At 33.9% G+C, this 20,200-nt stretch overlaps 1 protein-coding gene across 2 annotated transcripts in view; it reads right to left on the bottom strand.

The window, feature by feature from the left end:
• The window catches only part of LOC132121734 (paladin-like), a 67,836-nt gene that overhangs the window by 34,493 nt on the left and 13,143 nt on the right, over positions 1–20,200 (bottom strand). For both annotated transcript variants that reach the window (XM_059531465.1, XM_059531466.1), the window contains exons 2-16: positions 14,943–15,128; positions 14,745–14,847; positions 12,529–12,708; positions 12,159–12,323; positions 11,055–11,215; positions 10,896–10,971; positions 6,845–7,002; positions 6,319–6,415; positions 6,145–6,249; positions 5,717–5,812; positions 5,501–5,635; positions 3,959–4,075; positions 3,690–3,869; positions 2,672–2,869; positions 1,614–1,754 (exon numbers count right to left, since the gene is read on the bottom strand). In XM_059531465.1, the coding sequence (XP_059387448.1) occupies positions 1,614–1,754; positions 2,672–2,869; positions 3,690–3,869; positions 3,959–4,075; positions 5,501–5,635; positions 5,717–5,812; positions 6,145–6,249; positions 6,319–6,415; positions 6,845–7,002; positions 10,896–10,971; positions 11,055–11,215; positions 12,159–12,323; positions 12,529–12,708; positions 14,745–14,847; positions 14,943–15,128 (2,098 nt within the window). The remainder of the gene's footprint in view (positions 1–1,613; positions 1,755–2,671; positions 2,870–3,689; positions 3,870–3,958; positions 4,076–5,500; positions 5,636–5,716; positions 5,813–6,144; positions 6,250–6,318; positions 6,416–6,844; positions 7,003–10,895; positions 10,972–11,054; positions 11,216–12,158; positions 12,324–12,528; positions 12,709–14,744; positions 14,848–14,942; positions 15,129–20,200) is intronic.

The raw sequence follows: 20,200 nt of genomic DNA, 5'->3' as shown, positions 1-20,200 counted from the left end.
GCGGTGTTACAGTATCGCGATCTGGCTGTATGACATCTGTACGGTGCGGTGTTACAGTGACGTGATCTGGCTGTATAAAGTGTCGAGATCTGGCTGTATGACATCTGTACAGTGCGGTGCTACAGTGTCGCGATCTGGCTGTGTAACATCTGTACGGTGCGGTGTTACAGTGACGCGATCTGGCTGTATAACATCTGTACGGTGCGATGTTACAGTGACGCGATCTGGCTGTATAACATCTGTACGGTGCGGTGTTACAGTGTCGCGATCTGGCTTTATAACATCTACAGGTGCAGTGTTACAGTGTTGCAATCTGGCTGTATGACATCTGTACGGTGTGGTGTTACAGTATCGCGATCTGGCTGTGTGACATCTGTACGGTGCAGTGTTACAGTGTCGCGATCTGGCTGTATAAAATCTGTACGGTGCGGTGTTACAGTGACGCGATCTGGCTGTGTAACATCTGTACGGTGCGGTGTTACAGTGTCGAGATCTGGCTGTATGACATCTGTACGGTGCAATGTTACAGTGACGCGATCTGGCTGTATGACATCTGTACGGTGCGGTGTTACAGTGACGCGATCTGGCTGTATAAAGTGTCGAGATCTGGCTGTATAACATCTGTACGGTGCGGTGTTACAGTGACGCGATCTGGCTGTATAATATCTGTATGGTGCGGTGTTACAGTGACGCGATCTGGCTGTGTAACATCTGTACGGTGCGGTGTTACAGTGACGTGATCTGGCTGTATAAAGTGTCGAGATCTGGCTGTATGACATCTGTACGGTGCGGTGTTACAGTGTCGCGATCTGGCTGTATAACATCTGTACGGTGCGGTGTTACAGTGTCGAGATCTGGCTGTATGACATCTGTACGGTGCGGTGTTACAGTGTCGCGATCTGGCTGTGTAACATCTGTATGGTGCGGTGTTACAGTGTCGCGATCTGGCTGTGTAACATCTGTACGGTGCGGTGTTACAGTGACGCGATCTGGCTGTATAACATCTGTACGGTGCGATGTTACAGTGACGCGATCTGGCTGTATAATATCTGTATGGTGCGGTGTTACAGTGACGCGATCTGGCTGTATAAAGTGTCGAGATCTGGCTGTATGACATCTGTACGGTGCGGTGTTACAGTGTCACGATCTGGCTGTATAACATCTGTACGGTGCGGTGTTACAGTGTCGAGATCTGGCTGTATGACATCTGTACGGTGCGGTGTTACAGTGTCGCGATCTGGCTGTGTAACATCTGTACGGTGCGATGTTACAGTGACGCGATCTGGCTGTATGACATCTGTACGGTGCGGTGTTACAGTGTCGCGATCTGGCTGTGTAACATCTGTACGGTGCGATGTTACAGTGACGCGATCTGGCTGTATAATATCTGTATGGTGCGGTGTTACAGTGACGCGATCTGGCTGTATGACATCTGTACGGTGCGGTGTTACAGTGACGTGATCTGGCTGTATAAAGTGTCGAGATCTGGCTGTATGACATCTGTACGGTGCGGTGTTACAGTGTCGTGATCTGGCTTTATAACATCTACAGGTGCGGTGTTACAGTGACGCGATCTGGCTGTATAACATCTGTATGTTGTGATTGAGACGTACATTGAAGTGCCAGAGCGTGAGCGCAGCGATCACCATTGCTGTGGTCGTCCGTTCTTTACCATTAGAGCAGTTAAAGACGAACGCAGAGAGAGAGTCTTCAGCGAGACAAGACTTCATCGCCTCCAGCAGCCTGTCCAAACCCTGAACACACACACACACACACACACAGAAAGAGAGAGAGAGAGAGAGAGAGAGAGAGAGAGAGAGAGAGAGAGACAGACAGACACACACAAGCAGGTCATTATCAGTGTGACAGAATGAAAGAGATAAAGCAGACTAAGATAAATCACTTTCATGAAAGCATTCAGAAGACTCTATGACACACAAAAGAAAGATAATGAATCTGTCGGGCTGAACAACAATAAAACCAGGTTTTCCTCCAGCATAACAGAACTGCAGTCTATTACAGCAATAGTTCACCCATAAATGACAATCCTGTCATATTTACCCACCATCATCTCATCGCCGGAGAACAGCTTGTTCATGTGCTCTTCAGGTTTGCTTGTGATGACACATCTCATTCATTTTATCTTAATCATATTTTAATCTTTATCGGTGAACAAGGAATTGAATTGCCTTCAGATAACTTTAAAAATAGTGAATGTGAAAAAATTCAATTATATAAAATAAAATAAACTTGAGGGTTAGTTGATGACATTATTGGGAGAAAAAAATAATAAATAATAAATCAATAAAAAATAATACAAATAAAATAAAATAACTTGAGGGTTAGTTGATGACATTTCTTGGAGAAAAAATAAAATAAAATAAAATAGGAATAACCTGATGGTTAGTTGAGGACATATTTTTGTGTGAAATAGAAATGTTAATTTTTATTTTATTTAACCTTTAACCAGGATAATATCTTGAGATTATAAATCTCTTTCACAGGAGAATATAAAATATGGAATAACATGAAGGTGAACCATTTCAGTAACTTCAGTATCTTCAGTGACAGTGACTCTGATGAACACTAGAGGGAGACGTGTCCGTCATCAGCCTTCATCACTGCATCTGAATGGGAGGATCTTTCACAGGTCTGCTAAAGTGTGTTTCACCTCTTCAGTCGGAGCAGAGCATTCTGGGAAGGGTATCCGTCTGTACTGCAGTCCCTGGTGTGAACTCTTGTGCTGGTTAAAGATCTCCTGCACCGTCACACAGCTCTTGAACATCTTCATCTGCTTCTCCTGCTCCAGAGTCACTTCAAGCCATTTCTGACTTCCCACAAGTTCCTCTTTCAGAGCCGTTTCCAGCATCTACGTCGCACACACACACACACACACACACACACACTTCACTGTCTGGAGCAGGGTTTCCCAAACTGATGAAAAGCTGGTAATTATTTACATGAGATTAAAATAATAAATAAAGTGGGCTGCAAGATAATCACGATTTACTGAATAAATCACAAATCCACTTTTGTGATTTAATTTTACAGAAGTTCACATTTTACTAATATTCCACCAAAATAAATGTTAAAAGTGAATAATTTATGACATAAATATTAGTACTGTAACTTGTACTGTAAAATTAAAAATATTTTTTATTTACATATTTAAGAGTAAAATCGTAAATATACAACAGTTATATATTTGTCTGAATTTTCTAGTGTTAAAACAACAATAATAATAGTTTATTAAAAAATAATACCAATAAATCTAATAATAATACTTTTAGTTGTTTAAAGAAATTTGTATTTTAAAAATAATAATCAATAAATGTATTAATAATAATAATAACAACAACAACATTCTTTCAAGTAAAAATAATCCTTAAAATAAACATGATGTGTGACAATTAACCAACAAAAGAGAATCATGAACATGCAAAGTGTCGTTAAATTATTGAAATATTAACAAAACAAACTTCGGGGGACTTGAGGTGTATTTTATGTCTATTGGGTCCAGTTAAGAAAAAAGCCTGGGAAACGCTGGTCTCGAGAGATTTAAGACGTCTAGAAGGTTTGAAAAGTGTACCCTAAACACACATCCTCGAGCAGCTTCCTGCTTTAATGAAGCTGTTAGAGCTCATTAATGCTGCTTGAATGGATTAGACAACACATGACAGGGTTCTGACCTCGATCTGCTGCGTCTGGGACGAGAGCACACATATGTGCTGGTCCACACGTGTGGGCTCTCTGGGACAGAAGATCTGGCCGTTACCCTCCAGAACCAGCTCATCCTGCAAATTCACCCACAATACACTGCTGTGCCTCCTCTTCTCATCCGTCAGATACTCCAGAACGGCTCCGGTCGCCTGAAACGTGAGCGATGCTGTCGATGAGCATTAACAGACACCTCAGGAGACATCAGAGTCAGTCTGAAGAGGCTTTTGGGAAGAGTTACCTCAGATGTGGGCTGTGCCATCCCATAGATTGACATTTTGGGCACTCGTCTGAAATTAGCCACTTTCATCTGCTTAATGGTGCTCAGAACGTCAGGCGCTAAATATTCATCTGCAACCTGGAAATACAACACATCGCTTTAGAAATAATCCATCGTACTTGCTCATTCAGTCAGAGAAATGCCATATTAGCATAATATTTGTAACTATTGTCAAAATGATTATTCAGTTTAATATGAAGAGATGACGAAAAGGGTACCAATGATTCATTTTGGATTCATTTTACAATAGATAATATTTTTCCACCTCTAACTTGGTAAAACAACCTTGGGTTTTGGAAAGGAGAAATAAAATGAAATAAAATAAAGAAAAAATAAAAATATAATAATAATTATTATTATTATTTGATAGCACCTTTCCTTAATAATAAACACTAATTAAATGTTTTATTTTATTAAGCATGACTATTCAACCTAGTTGCTTAAATAATAATAAAAAATATATTTAAAAAAATATAAAAAACTTAGAGTTAAACAGTACTCAAAAACATGTAAAATTCAAGGAAAAATGTCAAAACTCATGAAATATAAATAATAAAAATAATTACAAATATTTAGCTTGATATTTAAGGTGAACACATGATATTTTGTTGGCTATTTTGGCAAGACATTTTTTTTAAATCTCTTAAAATATAGCAAAATATGAAAATAATCCAAAAATTATATTTAAAAAAAAGTATCTTTTTTTTAAATATATGAATCAACCCATTCATAGAGGAGTTATAACACTCACAGTCTATTAAAACACTCCTCAAAGATATTTTGTATGTTTCAAGGTCTGGTTTGAACCCTGATTGTGAAAAGGCCATGCAAGATATTCATAGTTCAACTTCCTCAGATCAGTCAATTCAGCGATAAAGAAAGAGCTCAAGGCCGGAGATTAGAAAGATACATCTGTTGACAATTCAACCTTTCTTTAGAAACTGTTGCTAAGTGAGAAAGGCATTTCCATGCAGAGCGAAGCCACATTAATCTCAATGGAGAAACACTTCGAGATCAAATACAGTGAATCTGCTGAGATCATCAGGACTTCATGCTGCTCTTTACAATATAATGCGAGTTACAGGCTTTCGGGAAGACTGTCAGTAAAAGTAATTCACACTCACTGACCACTATATTGAGATCTTCTGAGGTCATTGAGTATAACTGAGGAACAGACCTACAGTAGTTTCTCAGTCATGATTATTCACTGACTTATTTATATGCACAGTGCATACATTTCAGGTCTATATTTGGTTTGCAACCAAATGTGAATATTATGTTTGAAAATAAAATATAAAATAAAATAATAATAAATAAAATAACTGAAAATAAACCAACAAATAATTAAATTAAATTAAATTAAATTAAATTAAATTAAATTAAATTAAATTAAATTAAATTAAATTAAATTAAATTAAATTTAAATTAAATTAAAAATAAAATAAAATAAAATAAAACAAAACAAAATCCAAGCACTTTCAGATGGGTAATGTTGTTTCTCACCAGAACTCGAGCTCCTTTCGTGAGCAGGTCAGCTGGTGCTCTGAGCTCTGATTGGTTCATGCAGGAGAGGAGGCGGTACATCCAGGCGTGAGAGCACAGCCATTGGCTGAAACTACAGGCGAACGCCAGCGGATACTAGAACAGAGGAGAAAACATAATAAATATGACTGACAAATGAATAACGACTCTTAAAACAGCGGTTTGAAAACACTGTACCTGTTCATGCAGGTAAGCGTTAAAGACGATCAGATAGAAATATCTCTCCAGACTCTGTAGAGTTCGATGGAGGAAGTAATCTTTAGTGCTGCTTCCCTGAAAACACACACACACACACACACACACACACTTTATTCACAATCTGTTCAGCTGTAGGCCGTTAATCTGCTCGGGGTTTGTATTTACAGCTGGTTCTGCACACAATAATAATTATTTGCATTTATTTGATCGAATGTATAATAAAAATTGTGAAATATTTTTTCAAAATTCAAATTCAAAGTGATGCAAAGATTCTTTTTCTGTATTTTAAAATAAATAAATAAATTCCATATTTTTAATTATTAGTGTAAAACGGCCTATTTAATTCGATAGACAATGCAAACAGAAACATATGCATCTTTCCCATGATTCCATGCAGATATTCTCACCTGGATCTGATAGTCTTCACCGATTCCCTCCAGCTTCTGTTTGTTCTCGTAAATAGCCTCTCGGATGTTGTGCATCTCCGAGCACAGATCGATGGCTCGGTCCACCTGAAACACAGCAGGACACGCTCAACAGCTCATCCCGAGTGTTATATATGTGTGTTTATATATACAAACCTCTTCCATGACCTCTTGACCTTTAGGCAGCTTACTGATGAGGGTCTGAATAACCCGGAACTGCATTTTGGGTTTCTCTGTCACATCCTCTTCGGCTCTACGAACATGAGACATCATTCACATTAAACAACTACCTTTATAAATCTTTTTGATAGAAATTAATGCTTTTATTCACGCAGTTAATTAAAATATTTCTATTTAAAATATATGTTGTTCTTTTTGAACTCTGTTTTGAACAAAGTAAAATGTATCAGATTTTCCACAGAAATATTGTGCTGAACAACTGTGTTCAACATTGATAATTATTAGAAATGTTTCTCGAGCAGTAAATCATCATATTTTCATGATTTCTGAAGATCATGTGACACTGAAGACTGGAGGAATGATGCTGAAAATACAGCGGAGCATCACAGAAATAAATTACACTTTAACACAGATTCACACAGAAAACAGCTGTTTTACATTACAATATTATTTCACAATTTTTACTGTATTTTTGATCAAATAAATGTGTTCGGGGTCTTACGGTGCTGAGGGCTCCTGGGTCGCCCGCGTCAGGTGCATCATCACCAGAGATCCCAGGATCATTCCCAGATTCGTTCGGCCGACGCCGACCTGACAGCTGAACAGCAGAGCGGGAAGAGACCGCGACGCATCACGACTCAAGGACAGAGACGGATTCTCCTGACAGAACGAGAGAAGAGCTCATTTATCTTTAAAAGGTCTCTGTAGGAGTCTTAGCTCAAGAGCAAGTCAGGACCAATCTCAGGGCAGCTCTAAGTGAGGAAGACTAAAGCTTTCATCTTAGTGAGGAGGCGGGGCCGAGTCTTTTGAAGCCTGTGATTGGCTGGTTGTCCAAGGAAAAAAAAAAAAAAGAAAAGTGCTTTAAAGTTTATTATAAGCCCTCACTTTGAAATTACAAATGTATTTTTTCTAATTCAAGGGGTTCAGGAGAAAACTGTAAGGGTTCGTGAAATCACAAAAATGCTAAAAATAATAATAATAAAAAAAAAAACAGGTTTATTTTGGTTAACTAAAACCATAAAAACGTTTTTTTCTACTTAAAATAAATATGAAATTAAGTTTTATATATATATATATATATATTTTATATAAGAGAGAGAGAGAGAGATAGAGAGAGATCGAGAGATGGAAATGAAAAACTTTAATATATATATATATATATATATTAAAATATAAACAAAATAAAAATATAAAAATTATTTTATATAATATATTATTAAATAATTTTATTGGTTTCCTTGCATGTCATATGTCCATTATCCACCTTGAAAGTTTTGTTAAAATATTAACTTAAAAATAAATATTTGACCTCAACTGGGTAAAGTATGAGAATCCTAAATTTAGCTTAAAACCTTAAAAGTGTCTGATTGAGAATAAGAATATTACACACACAACAGACATAAATCTTCTTTCATTTTCCATTGCTTTATTTCTATCTATGCGGTCTATTCCTCTACTTAGGAAATGGTATAAACACAGAGTTTCTGTTTCAGTTTAGAAACATGTGATTAAATGAGATCTGGTCTCGGAGTGATGCGTGATGGCAGCCCTGGAGCGAGACAGGAAGTGGCCTCTTTCTTTTATAAAGCTGCTTCCTGTAAATGGTTCTATTGGCAGGGATAAAATAACGGCTTGAGCCCTGCGGACAGAGTTTAAAACAGAGTTTAGAGGAATGCAGCAAAACATCTCATTTTAAAAACCTTTTGGGAATATGCATGAGCAGAATGCATCATTTCACACGCAATATGAAGGATGTCATAAAATCTCATCCTGTGCAAATGAAGCGGTTTCTTCTCATTTCTGCAGTCAGCCTGTGGTTTACTGCAGCCTGCTTTGCTTTCTAATCATAAACTCGACAAATCTGTGGCTTCAGATTCTGTCCTCTTAAACCAGAGAAACAGAAAACACAAGACATGCGAAGGGAGTCTCATTCATCGGGCACATGCAAACACAAACTGAGACAGAGGGACAAAACAGACAAAAATAACACCACACTGACACACTTTACCGTGACAGACATAGGTCAGACCAATCAATCAATGAATATATGAATGAATGAAGAATAATAATAATAATATAGGCTTTATAATACAATACTATTATTGTATTGAAAAAAACAATTATTGTCATTATTCAAAAAGATTTATTTGCATAATGCAACATTTCTGTTTTTAAATTGTTTATTATCATTATTTTTATTAAATAGTATAATTCACTGCTTTAATAATTATTATAATTAATTTATTGTATAATAATTATAATATTGTGGATTGAGTGAATACTTATAAAGGCTGAATTACATATTGATTAATATTAAAATAAATGTTAATTTTTGGTTACACTATTTTAATTTACCCTTGTACAGTCGTATTTATATATTTATTAATATATATATATACACACACAAGTACTGAGTAATATTAATTAGAAACTTACTTCGTATATACGGTTAGTTGCATGTAATTATACATGTTTATTACATGTTTATAACATGTTTATTGTAAATAAAAACTATACAAACATTTTTTTTAAATACTAAAAACTAAAAAAACTTAATTACAAAATTTACATTACAAAAAGAGTATCTCAACAATGCTAAAATGACACTGAATCAAAATCAAAATAAAATAATTTTTAGCAATTATATAAAGTATTTAAATTTATTTTAAATTTCAACATTAAGTCTCTAATAATGTCTACGTAATATCGGTTCACAAGAAGAATGTAAAACAAAGACTGAGTACGTTTCACAAGAAAACACTTTTTCAGTCTCATGTTGAATTCAATGTGTCACTTGTAATAATTAATGAAATTTAATAGCAATTTTAAAGTAAAAAAACTTTTACACTAAATAGTTTTTTAATATATGTAACTTGCATGCATTTTTAAAAGTGCCGTCTGCTTTAAAAGCATCAGAAAGTCCAGAGAAAGAGAAAACGACGAGGTTTGGGTGCTGCTCTTGTGTTGTAACTAAATGGAAGTGTTTGTCTGATGATCTACAGACTCCAGAATACTCCATTAAAACATTTCCTTCCATCTAAACACGTTATACATCACAGCTCCGACGCTCTTCGAAGCATCGGACATGTTTGGATTCCACCGTCTCGAAGACGTCAAACATCTTCAGAGGCTGAATTGGCGTGAAACGAAGAGAAAACAATCGCACTGAAGCGTTTATACTACGCTTCTCTGTGGTTTAGCTAATATTAACAAAAACTACCATCTTATAATTAATCATGAGATCAGAAAACAATTACATTATTATAATTGATTAGTACATTTTACTACTCAAATAGTATTTCATATGATGAATTAATACAATATTTAATCCTGAGATCAGAAAACATTTAAATGTACTATTATTATTATCATGAGTATGCTTCACTGCTTAAATAATAATAATGCATTAATACAAGTTTTATTAATCCTAATATCAGAAAACATGTATTATTATTATTATTATATAGTATGCTTCACTGTTTAAATAATAATAATAATAATAATAATAAATCAATACAAGTATAATTAATCCAGAGATCAGAAAATTATTATTATTTTCTGATTTAAGGATTAATTATATTTATAATCTAAATCAGACAGTATTATTCAGTATAATAATGATAATGCATGAATAAAAGTATTATTAATCCTAAAATCTGAAAAAAAAAGAATATTATTAACAATAATTTAATGTAACTATAACTAATCTTAAGATCAGAAAACTGTATTATTATAAAGTATGCTTCACTGTTTAAATAATGATAATAATAATAATAATAATAATAATGCATTAATATACATTTTATTAATCCTAATAACAGTAAACATTATTTTAACTATTATTATTATTATTATTATTATTATATTATATAGTATGCTTCCCTGCTAAAATAATAATAATAATAATAATAATAATAATAATAATAATAATAAATTAATACAAGTATATTTAATCCAAAGATCAGAAAAGTATTATTATTATTATTATTATTATTATTATTATTATCTGATTTTAGGATTAATTATATTTGTATTAATTTATTATTATTATTATAACCAATGCTAAATTCAGAAAACATTATTATTATTATTTTCTGATTTTAGGATTAATTATATTTGTATTAATTTATTATTATTATTATAACCAATGCTAAGTTCAGAAAACATTATTATTATTATTATTATTATTATTATTATTATTATACAGTATGCTTCACTGCTTAAATAGTAATAATAATAAAATAAAAAATAATCCTAAATTCAGAAAATATAACAGTTATTAGTAGTAGTATTCTTTCTGATTTTACGATTAATTATACTTATATTGATGCATTATTATTATAATTAATGCTAGGATAAGAAAACAACATTATTATTATTATTATTATTATTAATAATAATAACATAAAAAAATAATGATATTATATTGTGTAAAGATGAAGACAGCATCAGATTTATATCTCATCTCAGTGATCAGAAAGGTCATGAAGGTCATATAATCATATAAAGGTCATGAAGGTCACGTCTGTGGCTTCAGGAGAACCTTCTCTTACCCGGAGAGCGTTGACAAAGGCATCGAACTGTTCCTCGAGTGGCGCTCGCTCCATGGGCAGCGGCAGACGGTAATACCTGCACACACACACACACACACACACACTCATTTAGCCCAGCTGCAGAGATGACGACAGCATGCATGCAGCGCTTCTGTGCACCTGTACGAGGGCATGGTGAAGCACGGCCGCTTGTACACCTCCTCGGTGACGTGCATGTCTTCTTCACCGCTGATGCAGATCTTCTGGGGCTCTCCTTTAAAATGCTCGATGTCGTTGTAGACGTAAAACACGTTGTTGTTGAGTTTGGCGAAGTCGTGAAGCTGAAAACACAAGAGAGCTTGTTCTCAGCCCAGTTTGTCCTGAACAGGACGTTAACAGTCAAGCACATGCATTTGGGTCAATGACTGATAAAAAAGGGGGAAAATTATTAGTATTATTATTTTTTAAATGTGCAAAGTGCTCAGAAATGTAACTGTCATGATATAGTTTATATCATTATTTATTTAGATGTCCCGTTTTATGCTCTTATATCTAAAAACAACACAATGCCTTTCTGTTGTTTTGCCTAAACTTAGATTTTTCTAAAAATATTTTTTATTAATATTAACAAAAACTATCATATTATAATCATTAAAAAAATATGAATTAATAAAAATTATATAGTTCATCCTGATATAAGAAATATTTTTAATGTACTCTTATTATAATTATTATACGAATATGCTTCACTGCTCAAATAATAATAATAATAATAATAATAATAATGCATTTATATTAGTATTATTAATCCATAGATCAGAAAACATTATTATAATTATTATATAGTATGCTTCAATGCTTAAATAATAATTAGAATAATAATAATACAAGTATAATAAATCAGAAAATTTTATTATTACAATAACTATTATTATTTTCTAATCTTACGATTAATTATACTTATATTGATGCATTATTATTATTATTATTATAATTAATGCTAAGATCAGAAAACAACATTATTATTGTTATTATTAAATATCATCATCATCATTATTATTATTATTATTATAACAACATATATTCTATTCTATTCCATTATATATTAAAGTAAACCATATTTTTCTGATCTCAGAGAAGTCATATCAAATCAAAATAATTTTTATTTCAGAAGTTCAAATATTCATTCAGGTAAATGTCCATTTTAATTATGTTTTCCAAATAAAGCAAGTGATTGTGACATCATTGACCCGGGCGCCGCATTGCTCTAGATTGACCTCTGACCTCTCGTCTGATGGTGAGCTCCAGGTTCTCCGAGCACGCCTGGCGTCCGAGATCGTGCAGGTTCTCATGAAGGTTCTCCTTCCTCCGGGGAGTGTAGGGAAGAAAGTCTCCGTCCGAACGCAGGAACACCACGGGCTCCTCACGCAGACAGAAGAAAATCACCTGCTGTTAAGAGCAAACGCATGTAAATCAGGCCGAATCAAAACTCTGCTCATAACAAATCAGTAACTCGTTATTTAAACAGTTTAATCAGCTCCGCAGGAGTAAAGCGCATCTGGCCGAATTAACAGCAGGTTTAGACAAACACCTCATCAGCAGCATTATTTGCACATTGCTTTCTCCTGATGGAAGCTCAACACAGAGCACTGACCTGATGGCCTTCACCCTGCAGTCTCTGGAGGACCTGTTTGAAGCCACCCAGGCTGGGCTGGCCCATGCCGTACAGCGGGAAGCTGCCTTTGCTCTGGCGGAAGTTGGGCGCTCCGTACGAGCCGCTGGTGCTGAGGACGTCTGCTTTACTGAACACGTCCTGCACCATGAAGAAGGATCCCTGAGGAGAAGGGGATCAGATCATCATCCGTCTGAACATCACTGCTCTGGCCTCTGATAATGCAGCTTCTCCTTTTAAATCAAATGTGGGGTTTTTTTATTTAACTGTTTTGCAAAGAAACATGTTTATGAAAGCCTGGTATACCCATTGCATTAAAAAAAAAAAAAAAAAAAAAAAAAAAAAAGGTTATTTCTTTTTGTCTCTGACACCTTTTTCTCAGATTTGCCCCCCCCCCAAAAAAAAATATTGCAGTTTTTGCAAAAAAAAAAAAAAATAAATATTCACGCTTTTAAATCACAATTCTTTTTTCACTTTTTTTTTCAGAATTGCAAAAAAAAAACTAAAAACTATAAATAAAAAATAAATAAATGACAAAAAATTCTTGTTTATATCTCACAGTTCTGACTTTCTTGTTTTGACAACAAGAAATTAAAACGAAGATAACGAAGCGCCTTGGCAAACTTGGCAAAAAAAAAAAAAAAAAATGAATGACGATAATTAAGCAGATTTCCCCTCCTGATTCTCATTATTGTAATAGAAAGTTATTATTAAGTATTTTATTATTTATTTTTTCTTTAATTTGCCTATAAAGATTTGAAAATATACACTGTGGTAGGATTTGTTATAATGCTTTCAATTTTTTATTTAATTTAAAAAACAAACTCAAATTAAAAATACACTTATTTTAGTATTTTTATACATTATTATTTTTTTTTATTTCATTAGAATTTTTGGCTAAAGTTTTGGCACTGAAAAAAAATTATATTATATAATTTTTTTTTTTTACATTTTTATTTTTTTTACATATATATTTTATTAAACCTAAACGGAAATGTAAAAAAAAAAAATACAAATGACAAAAGCTGTCATTATCAAAACGTTCACATTTATTACAGTCAGTGTTATTTTAGTATTTTTAGTTTTTATTCATAATTGAAATAACTTTTTATTTTTATAACTGGTTTTAGTTTAAATTTTTGGTTAAAGTTTAAGCACTAAAATAAAAAACGATATTAATTAGAGATTAAACTAAAACAATTACAAAACAATAAAAGATGTAAATAAATTATTACTTAAGTAGAACTAAAGTAGCACTGATGATGTCACAAAAAGGCAAGAGGAAGAAGCTTTCATTACAAAAAAAAAGTTCAATAGAGATTTTCAGAGTCCTTCCCAACATGCCACACGTGCAGCATTAACCTTTAGGCCTAATTATTACTCTGTGAAGTAGAAAACCTGAGCATTCAACTCCAGAAGAACATCAGATGATCAGAAGCTCTGGAGAAGTGTTTGACAAGCGGACGATCTGTTGATTTGCAGCGAAACTTGTCATTGGCTCGTCAGCAAACAGAAACTAACGAGCAAACAAAGGGAACGAGTGCACGTCTTCAGCGGCCAGCAGGAGGTGAGGAGCTTCAAAGCCTTCAGAGAAAGGTGCAAACGTCCTGCGAAGACTAAAGAGCACCGAGCAGCGGGGCAGTGATTAATGACACCCTCGCTGCGCTCCGTTTGTGAAGAGAGACACACGTTTACCACCCTCGCATTTAGCCACAAACACACTGGAAACCACTGGGACTCATGAAGCACAGACAAGACCTGACGTTAAGGGAGAACACAAACTTGCCTGGCAAAAAAATACTCAATTTACTCAAATGGTCAATTTAGAAAAAATTAATAAATAAGCTTTCTATTGATGTATGGTTTGTTGTGTGTGAGGGAGCAAAAAAAATCTAAATACTGAGAAAAACGCCTTTAAAGTTGTTCAAATGAAGTTCTTAGCAATGCATATTACTAATCAAAAAAGTTTGGATATATTTACGGTAGGAAATTTACTAAATATCTTCATCGAACACGGTGAATGATTTTTGGCATTAAAGAGAAACTGATAATTTTGTCCCATGCAAATGTTTTTTTGGCTATTGCTACAAATATACCCCAGAGACTTAAGACAGCTTTTGTGCTCCATGGTCACAAATCTAAAAATATACTTATTTTTCTGCAGAAATGCACCCTGTTTTCATGAGATTGGCACACACCTGGACCAGATGGTGCTCGGGCATGTTGTCTGAGATCCTCCCAACTTTATAGTTTGTACGGAGGACATCATCGTGGATCTGAAACTCCTGTCTGCAGTTATACCTACACACACACACACACACACACACAGAGAGAGAGAGACTCAATCAGGAGAATGATCGGTGACTGCAGGCGTCTCAGAACAGAGCAGGACGTACGTGATGACCACAGGAGCCACTTTATTAGTGATGATGGACTTGGCCTTGTTGTTGTGGATGTTGAGCGTCTGGAAGGAGGCGGAGCTCGCCGACCGCCTGCTGTCCGTCATCCCGTTGCCGTGGAAACTCTCATGCAGCGTGGGCTGGGGAGCAGCGCTGGCAGTCGTACCCATACTCCTCCAGCAGCTGTCAATCAAACACACACACACAAACACCATCAGACTCAAACGACAAGAATCATCTTCCCAGATTTAACAGATTCTGATCATGCAACTCTAATCTGGGCTAGTTTGGACACGACAGCATGGTAAAACCATGGTATTTATTGAAGTACGAAGCAATTTTTGTTGAAATGAACAATATCCTTTCTTCCAAATATCCCTGAAACAAATATTGAATCTTATGAACAGACTACTGAGAGCAAGTTAATGTGCCTCAACTTGACAATTTCAGTGTATTTTGAGCACTTTAGACATATATATTCAACGCAGGTGTTTTGATGGAAGAAGTTAAGCTACATTTCCAATTTCAGCATTATTTATTCTTTTGACATTTCGAATTAACTACAGTAAGTATCAGCTGTAACCAAAGTGACCCACATGTGTACATTTTACTCCTGGAGCCATAATGAGATGTTGATATCTCTGGAACGGAACCGTATAGGGCCTTAAAAATTAAAATACTAAAAGACAAATTGGTTAAGGACTCAAATATAAAAGGATATTAAGATATCTTTAATGCTTCTGGAGTTATAGGAACGCAAACTTCGAAAAAAGTTAAAAAAAAGTGTTTTTTCCTAATTTTTTTGAATGGTCACAATTGACATATAATGCAACGGAGATTGCTAAAGTCAACAGGTTTTACTAAAAGAGCAATCGATCTCTGTGTATAAATAATATAATGAAGCTACCGGCTTTCTGAAGTCATTTTTACACCCCTGAAAGTAGGCTCTGAATCTCAGGTGAAATTGTCATTTTGATGCACCTCTAGGCCTCTACAAAATAGTTCATTACTCAGTGAATATACTGAATGACATTTCATATTTTGGCTTTCATCACCATATTATGATTGTCTATCTTAAGTAAAAAAAAACAAGAACAAAATCAAAACTTTGAGCTGGGGATTTTCTGGGATGGACCCAAAAAGATTTATCATCAGTGAATGCTGAATGAACACGACAGACTTGTTTGTGTCTGTGTCCAGAAGGAATTAAGATGAATGCAGGAGGAAATCAGTGTAATCTCAATAATAAACAGATCTATAATAAATGATAGTAATAAACATACAATTTTTTCATATTATGGTTCATCTGCTCTTGTAATGATCTCAGTAATGGTATAATGATAAGCATCCGATCAGAAAAACTGATAGATATAGGAAAGGATTGTCAAATCATCATATCAGAATGATTTCTGAAGATCATGTGACACTGAAGACTGGAGGAATGATGCTGAAAATACAGCGGAGCATCACAGAAATAAATTACACTTTAACACAGATTCATATAGAAAACGGTTATTTTAAATCATAATAATATTTCTCAATTTCTCCCGGTTTTTTAAATCAAACGAATGCAGCTTTGGTGAACATGAGAGACTTCTTTCAGAAAACATGTATGAAGTATAAAACACATACAAAGTAAATGCCAACAGGGTAAGAAAAAACACATGATTCAAAGGAAAAACAAGTCGATTTTTACGACTCCATCTGCATTTTTTATTTTCTTCTTTTAAACATGATCTCACTTCATTTGGATCAACTGCATCTCAATTAAATGCATCTTGATTTAAGAATGCTTAAATATTTGTACTGGAAAACAAAATGCATTACGTGCGCATGGTTAAAACAAAAATGAGTCGTGAAGCTCAGCATACACACACACACACACACACACACAGATCAGAATGTCGTTTGGGGTCCATAAAAAGCCCTGTTTCCTATCCAGATCACGAGTGATTCCTGCACTACACTAAATTAATGTCATGCTGAATAATCTCATTCTGTACAGTGGCTTGTTTTCCATGCTCGCCGGATGAAGCTCTTATGTAAGTGGGGCAAATTTAAGGTAACATCTTCAGTGCACAACCCACAGAAGTGCGTCTTAGATGAACGTCTGGCCTGAAAACCCACCCACAGGCCGCTCGCAAACATCCTCTCTGAAAAACAAGCCGTCACGACCCTGTCTCTGTTTACACGGCCACCGCAGACACACTTCTCGCCTTAACATTGACAGGTGTTTACCTCCAGTTCTGTTGGAGGAAGCAGGGCTTAAATGTCATCTTTTAAGGGCATGTTCATGTTTTCGAGCATTTTAGTCACTTTTGAGTATCCGGGTCTGCACAAACCTGCAATTATTGAGTTCAGCTACCTCATTTCTAGTGTTTGAAACATTTCAAAGAAGCATGGGCTCATTAGTCGAGTGTGAGAGGAGACAAGAGAAAAACAGTTTGACCATTACCTAACATAAAAAATTAATAATGTAAATATATGTAGCTCAATTGGTAGAGTATTGCGTTATCAAGCGCAAGGTTGTGGGTTTGATTCCCTGGGAACACGTGATAGGTAAAAATTGATAGCCTGAATGCACTGTAAGTCACTTCGGATAAAAGCGTCTGCTAAATGCATAAATTTAATTTAATTTTAAATTTTAATTTAATATATATATAATAAAATATAAAATAATAATAATAATTTAAAAATAAATCAAATTAAATTGAATATTATACAATTAAATACAAATTTAAACGCAAAAAAAAAAACAATAGGATACAAAAATAAAAATTACTTATAATAATAAATTAAAATAAAATATGATAAAAAAATAAAAAGCTATAAAACTAAAACAACAGAAAAAATAATACTAAATAGGATAAAAACAATAAAAAAATACTACAATAAATTAAAAGAAAATACAATACAGGTTAAAAATGAAATCTTAAAAAGTAAAAGCTAAAAATAAAATAAGGTATAAAAATATTAATTTTATTTATTTATATATATATATATATATATATATTTTTTTTTTTAGGAAATTGGATGGATAGACAAAATGTTTTTTTTTTTTTTTGTCTAAGTTCAACCACACAATAAAGACATTCCTACATAATCACTACAGTCTCCACGCGGAATCAAATCGGGAAGCAAAACACTGGTTCTCAAAGTGACAGAATTCCCTCAGGAATCCCAATTACTGCGGCCCATTCACACGGAAAATAAAATCTCCCAGTGTCCACGGCCCTGAAAACTGAGGACACGCACAGATGGGCACAGAGGAGCATTCCCGCTTCCCTCCTCAACATCTTTTGATATTCGGCGGGCGAAGCTCAAGCTGGGATGGGACGCTCGCACAAAAGGGTCTCAGCGCAGACAGGAAGTGCTCTGCAGCTGCAGGAAGCATCTGCGGTCGAACGGGCAATAAGAGGAAGGATGCAGAACGCTCCTCATTCTTAAGAGATGTACATCACAGATCAGACGGCACATTTATAGCTTGTTTTAGATTCATTTATTGTTTTATACTTTGACAAAAAGGTTCTTCTATGGCATCGGGAAGCAATAATAACTTTATTTTTAGGAGTACAGCAGGGAATATACATGCAAAACTCAAATAATAAACTCCAACTGACCACACGAAACCAAAAACACCACGCACACACACAAGAAGAGCTTAAAGCAAGTCAAATCAGACTAAAACGGGTTGTAGGTCCCCCCTATCTTCAAAAACCATCAACAAAAGAAAAGAAAATACGACATGAGCACGAAACCATCAAAATTCAGGAGAATTAGTCTTTGCAACAATTACAAAATCAGCCTAAAATTGCAAAATAATAAGCCTAAAAATGTTATAATATAATAATAAAATGAAACGTAAAATAAAAATAATAAAACAAAATTCTAATTTAAAAATCTTATGGATGGATACTCGTAAATAATGATAAAAATAATTGTAATTTTTTTTGTAAATTCATTATTTTGTTATAATATAATACTGATTTGCTCTGTTGCTATTTGCAGTAGCTACTGTTTAATTAAATCAATTTTAAAACAGGTATCAATTTTTTATTCTAATAGAAGTCTATGGTGCAAGTAAAGCACTTGGACGCATTACTCAGTAAAAGCTTCTGTAGATGATGTTATAATGTGTTCCAGACGTGAGCTGTGGCTGTTGTGGTGAAGTTTACACACACTTGCTCCATAGACCTCTCTACACACTTCATACAAACCAGAGGAAGATGAAATGATGCTCTGTGGTGAAACACAATAAACCTTGTGCATTCATTATCTGATTATTCTGATAACATGAAATATAATATTCAGACAAAACGGAAGGTGGGTTTTGATTAACTCGATTGGACGGTTAAAAAAATGTTGAAAAATAATAGAGATTGATGTCAACTGCAAAGCATAAAATGCACTAATAAATCATAAGCCTTAACGAGTATTAATAATGTGAATAAGCTCAAGTTGACTTCAACTTGTGATATTTATCTCCATACGCTCGGATATCTCTAACTTCTCTGAAACTAAACAAAAAAAACAAATTTCCAAAAGAGGGTCAAATGAAATCTTAAGGGAACATGTGACTGAAGCAAACGCTGTAATTATGGTGAAATAAACGCAGCTGGAAAATCATTTGAAGATTAGTCTAAACTCAAAGAAATGCAGCACTTCTCTAAACTATGCTTTGAATATGGTTTTGGGAATCTGAAATATGATACACCACAGTTTATTCTTTTATATTCACATATAGAAATAATAAATACGCTAAAAACACAAAAATAAAATGAAAAAACGATTGTAATGAAATAAAATAAAATGAAGAAAAACATTAAATAAAAAATAAGAAAATAAAGAATAAAAATTATAAAAATAAGATGAAAAAGTAAAGAGATAAATGATAAGCTAAAAATACGAAAATAAAATGAAAATACAAATGTAATAAATAATAAAATGAAAAAAATAGTTTAAATAAAAATAAAATAAAGAATATAAAAAAAAAGATAAAAGTAAAAAAAAAAAAAAAATGGAGGAAAAAGTAATGAAATTAAATTGTAAAATAAAAAATATATATAATTAAAAAAAAAAATAATAATCTTTGAAAAATAAAAAAAATAAGTACCACCACAGTGGAAACTGCTTTAACAAACATAAACTGCTTTATTTTTTTATTTTTATGTATTTTATTTTATTTTGTGGGGGGTGGGGTTTCAATGTGGAAATCAGAGCAATCAGAGTAAAAGACACAAGGATCAGTTACAAAA

The sequence above is a fragment of the Carassius carassius genome, chromosome 39, assembly GCF_963082965.1.
Source record: "Carassius carassius chromosome 39, fCarCar2.1, whole genome shotgun sequence".
NCBI lineage: Eukaryota > Metazoa > Chordata > Actinopteri > Cypriniformes > Cyprinidae > Carassius > Carassius carassius.
The sequence above is the reverse complement of the archived record's forward strand: the minus strand, read 5'-3'. Positions and strand labels throughout refer to the sequence as shown.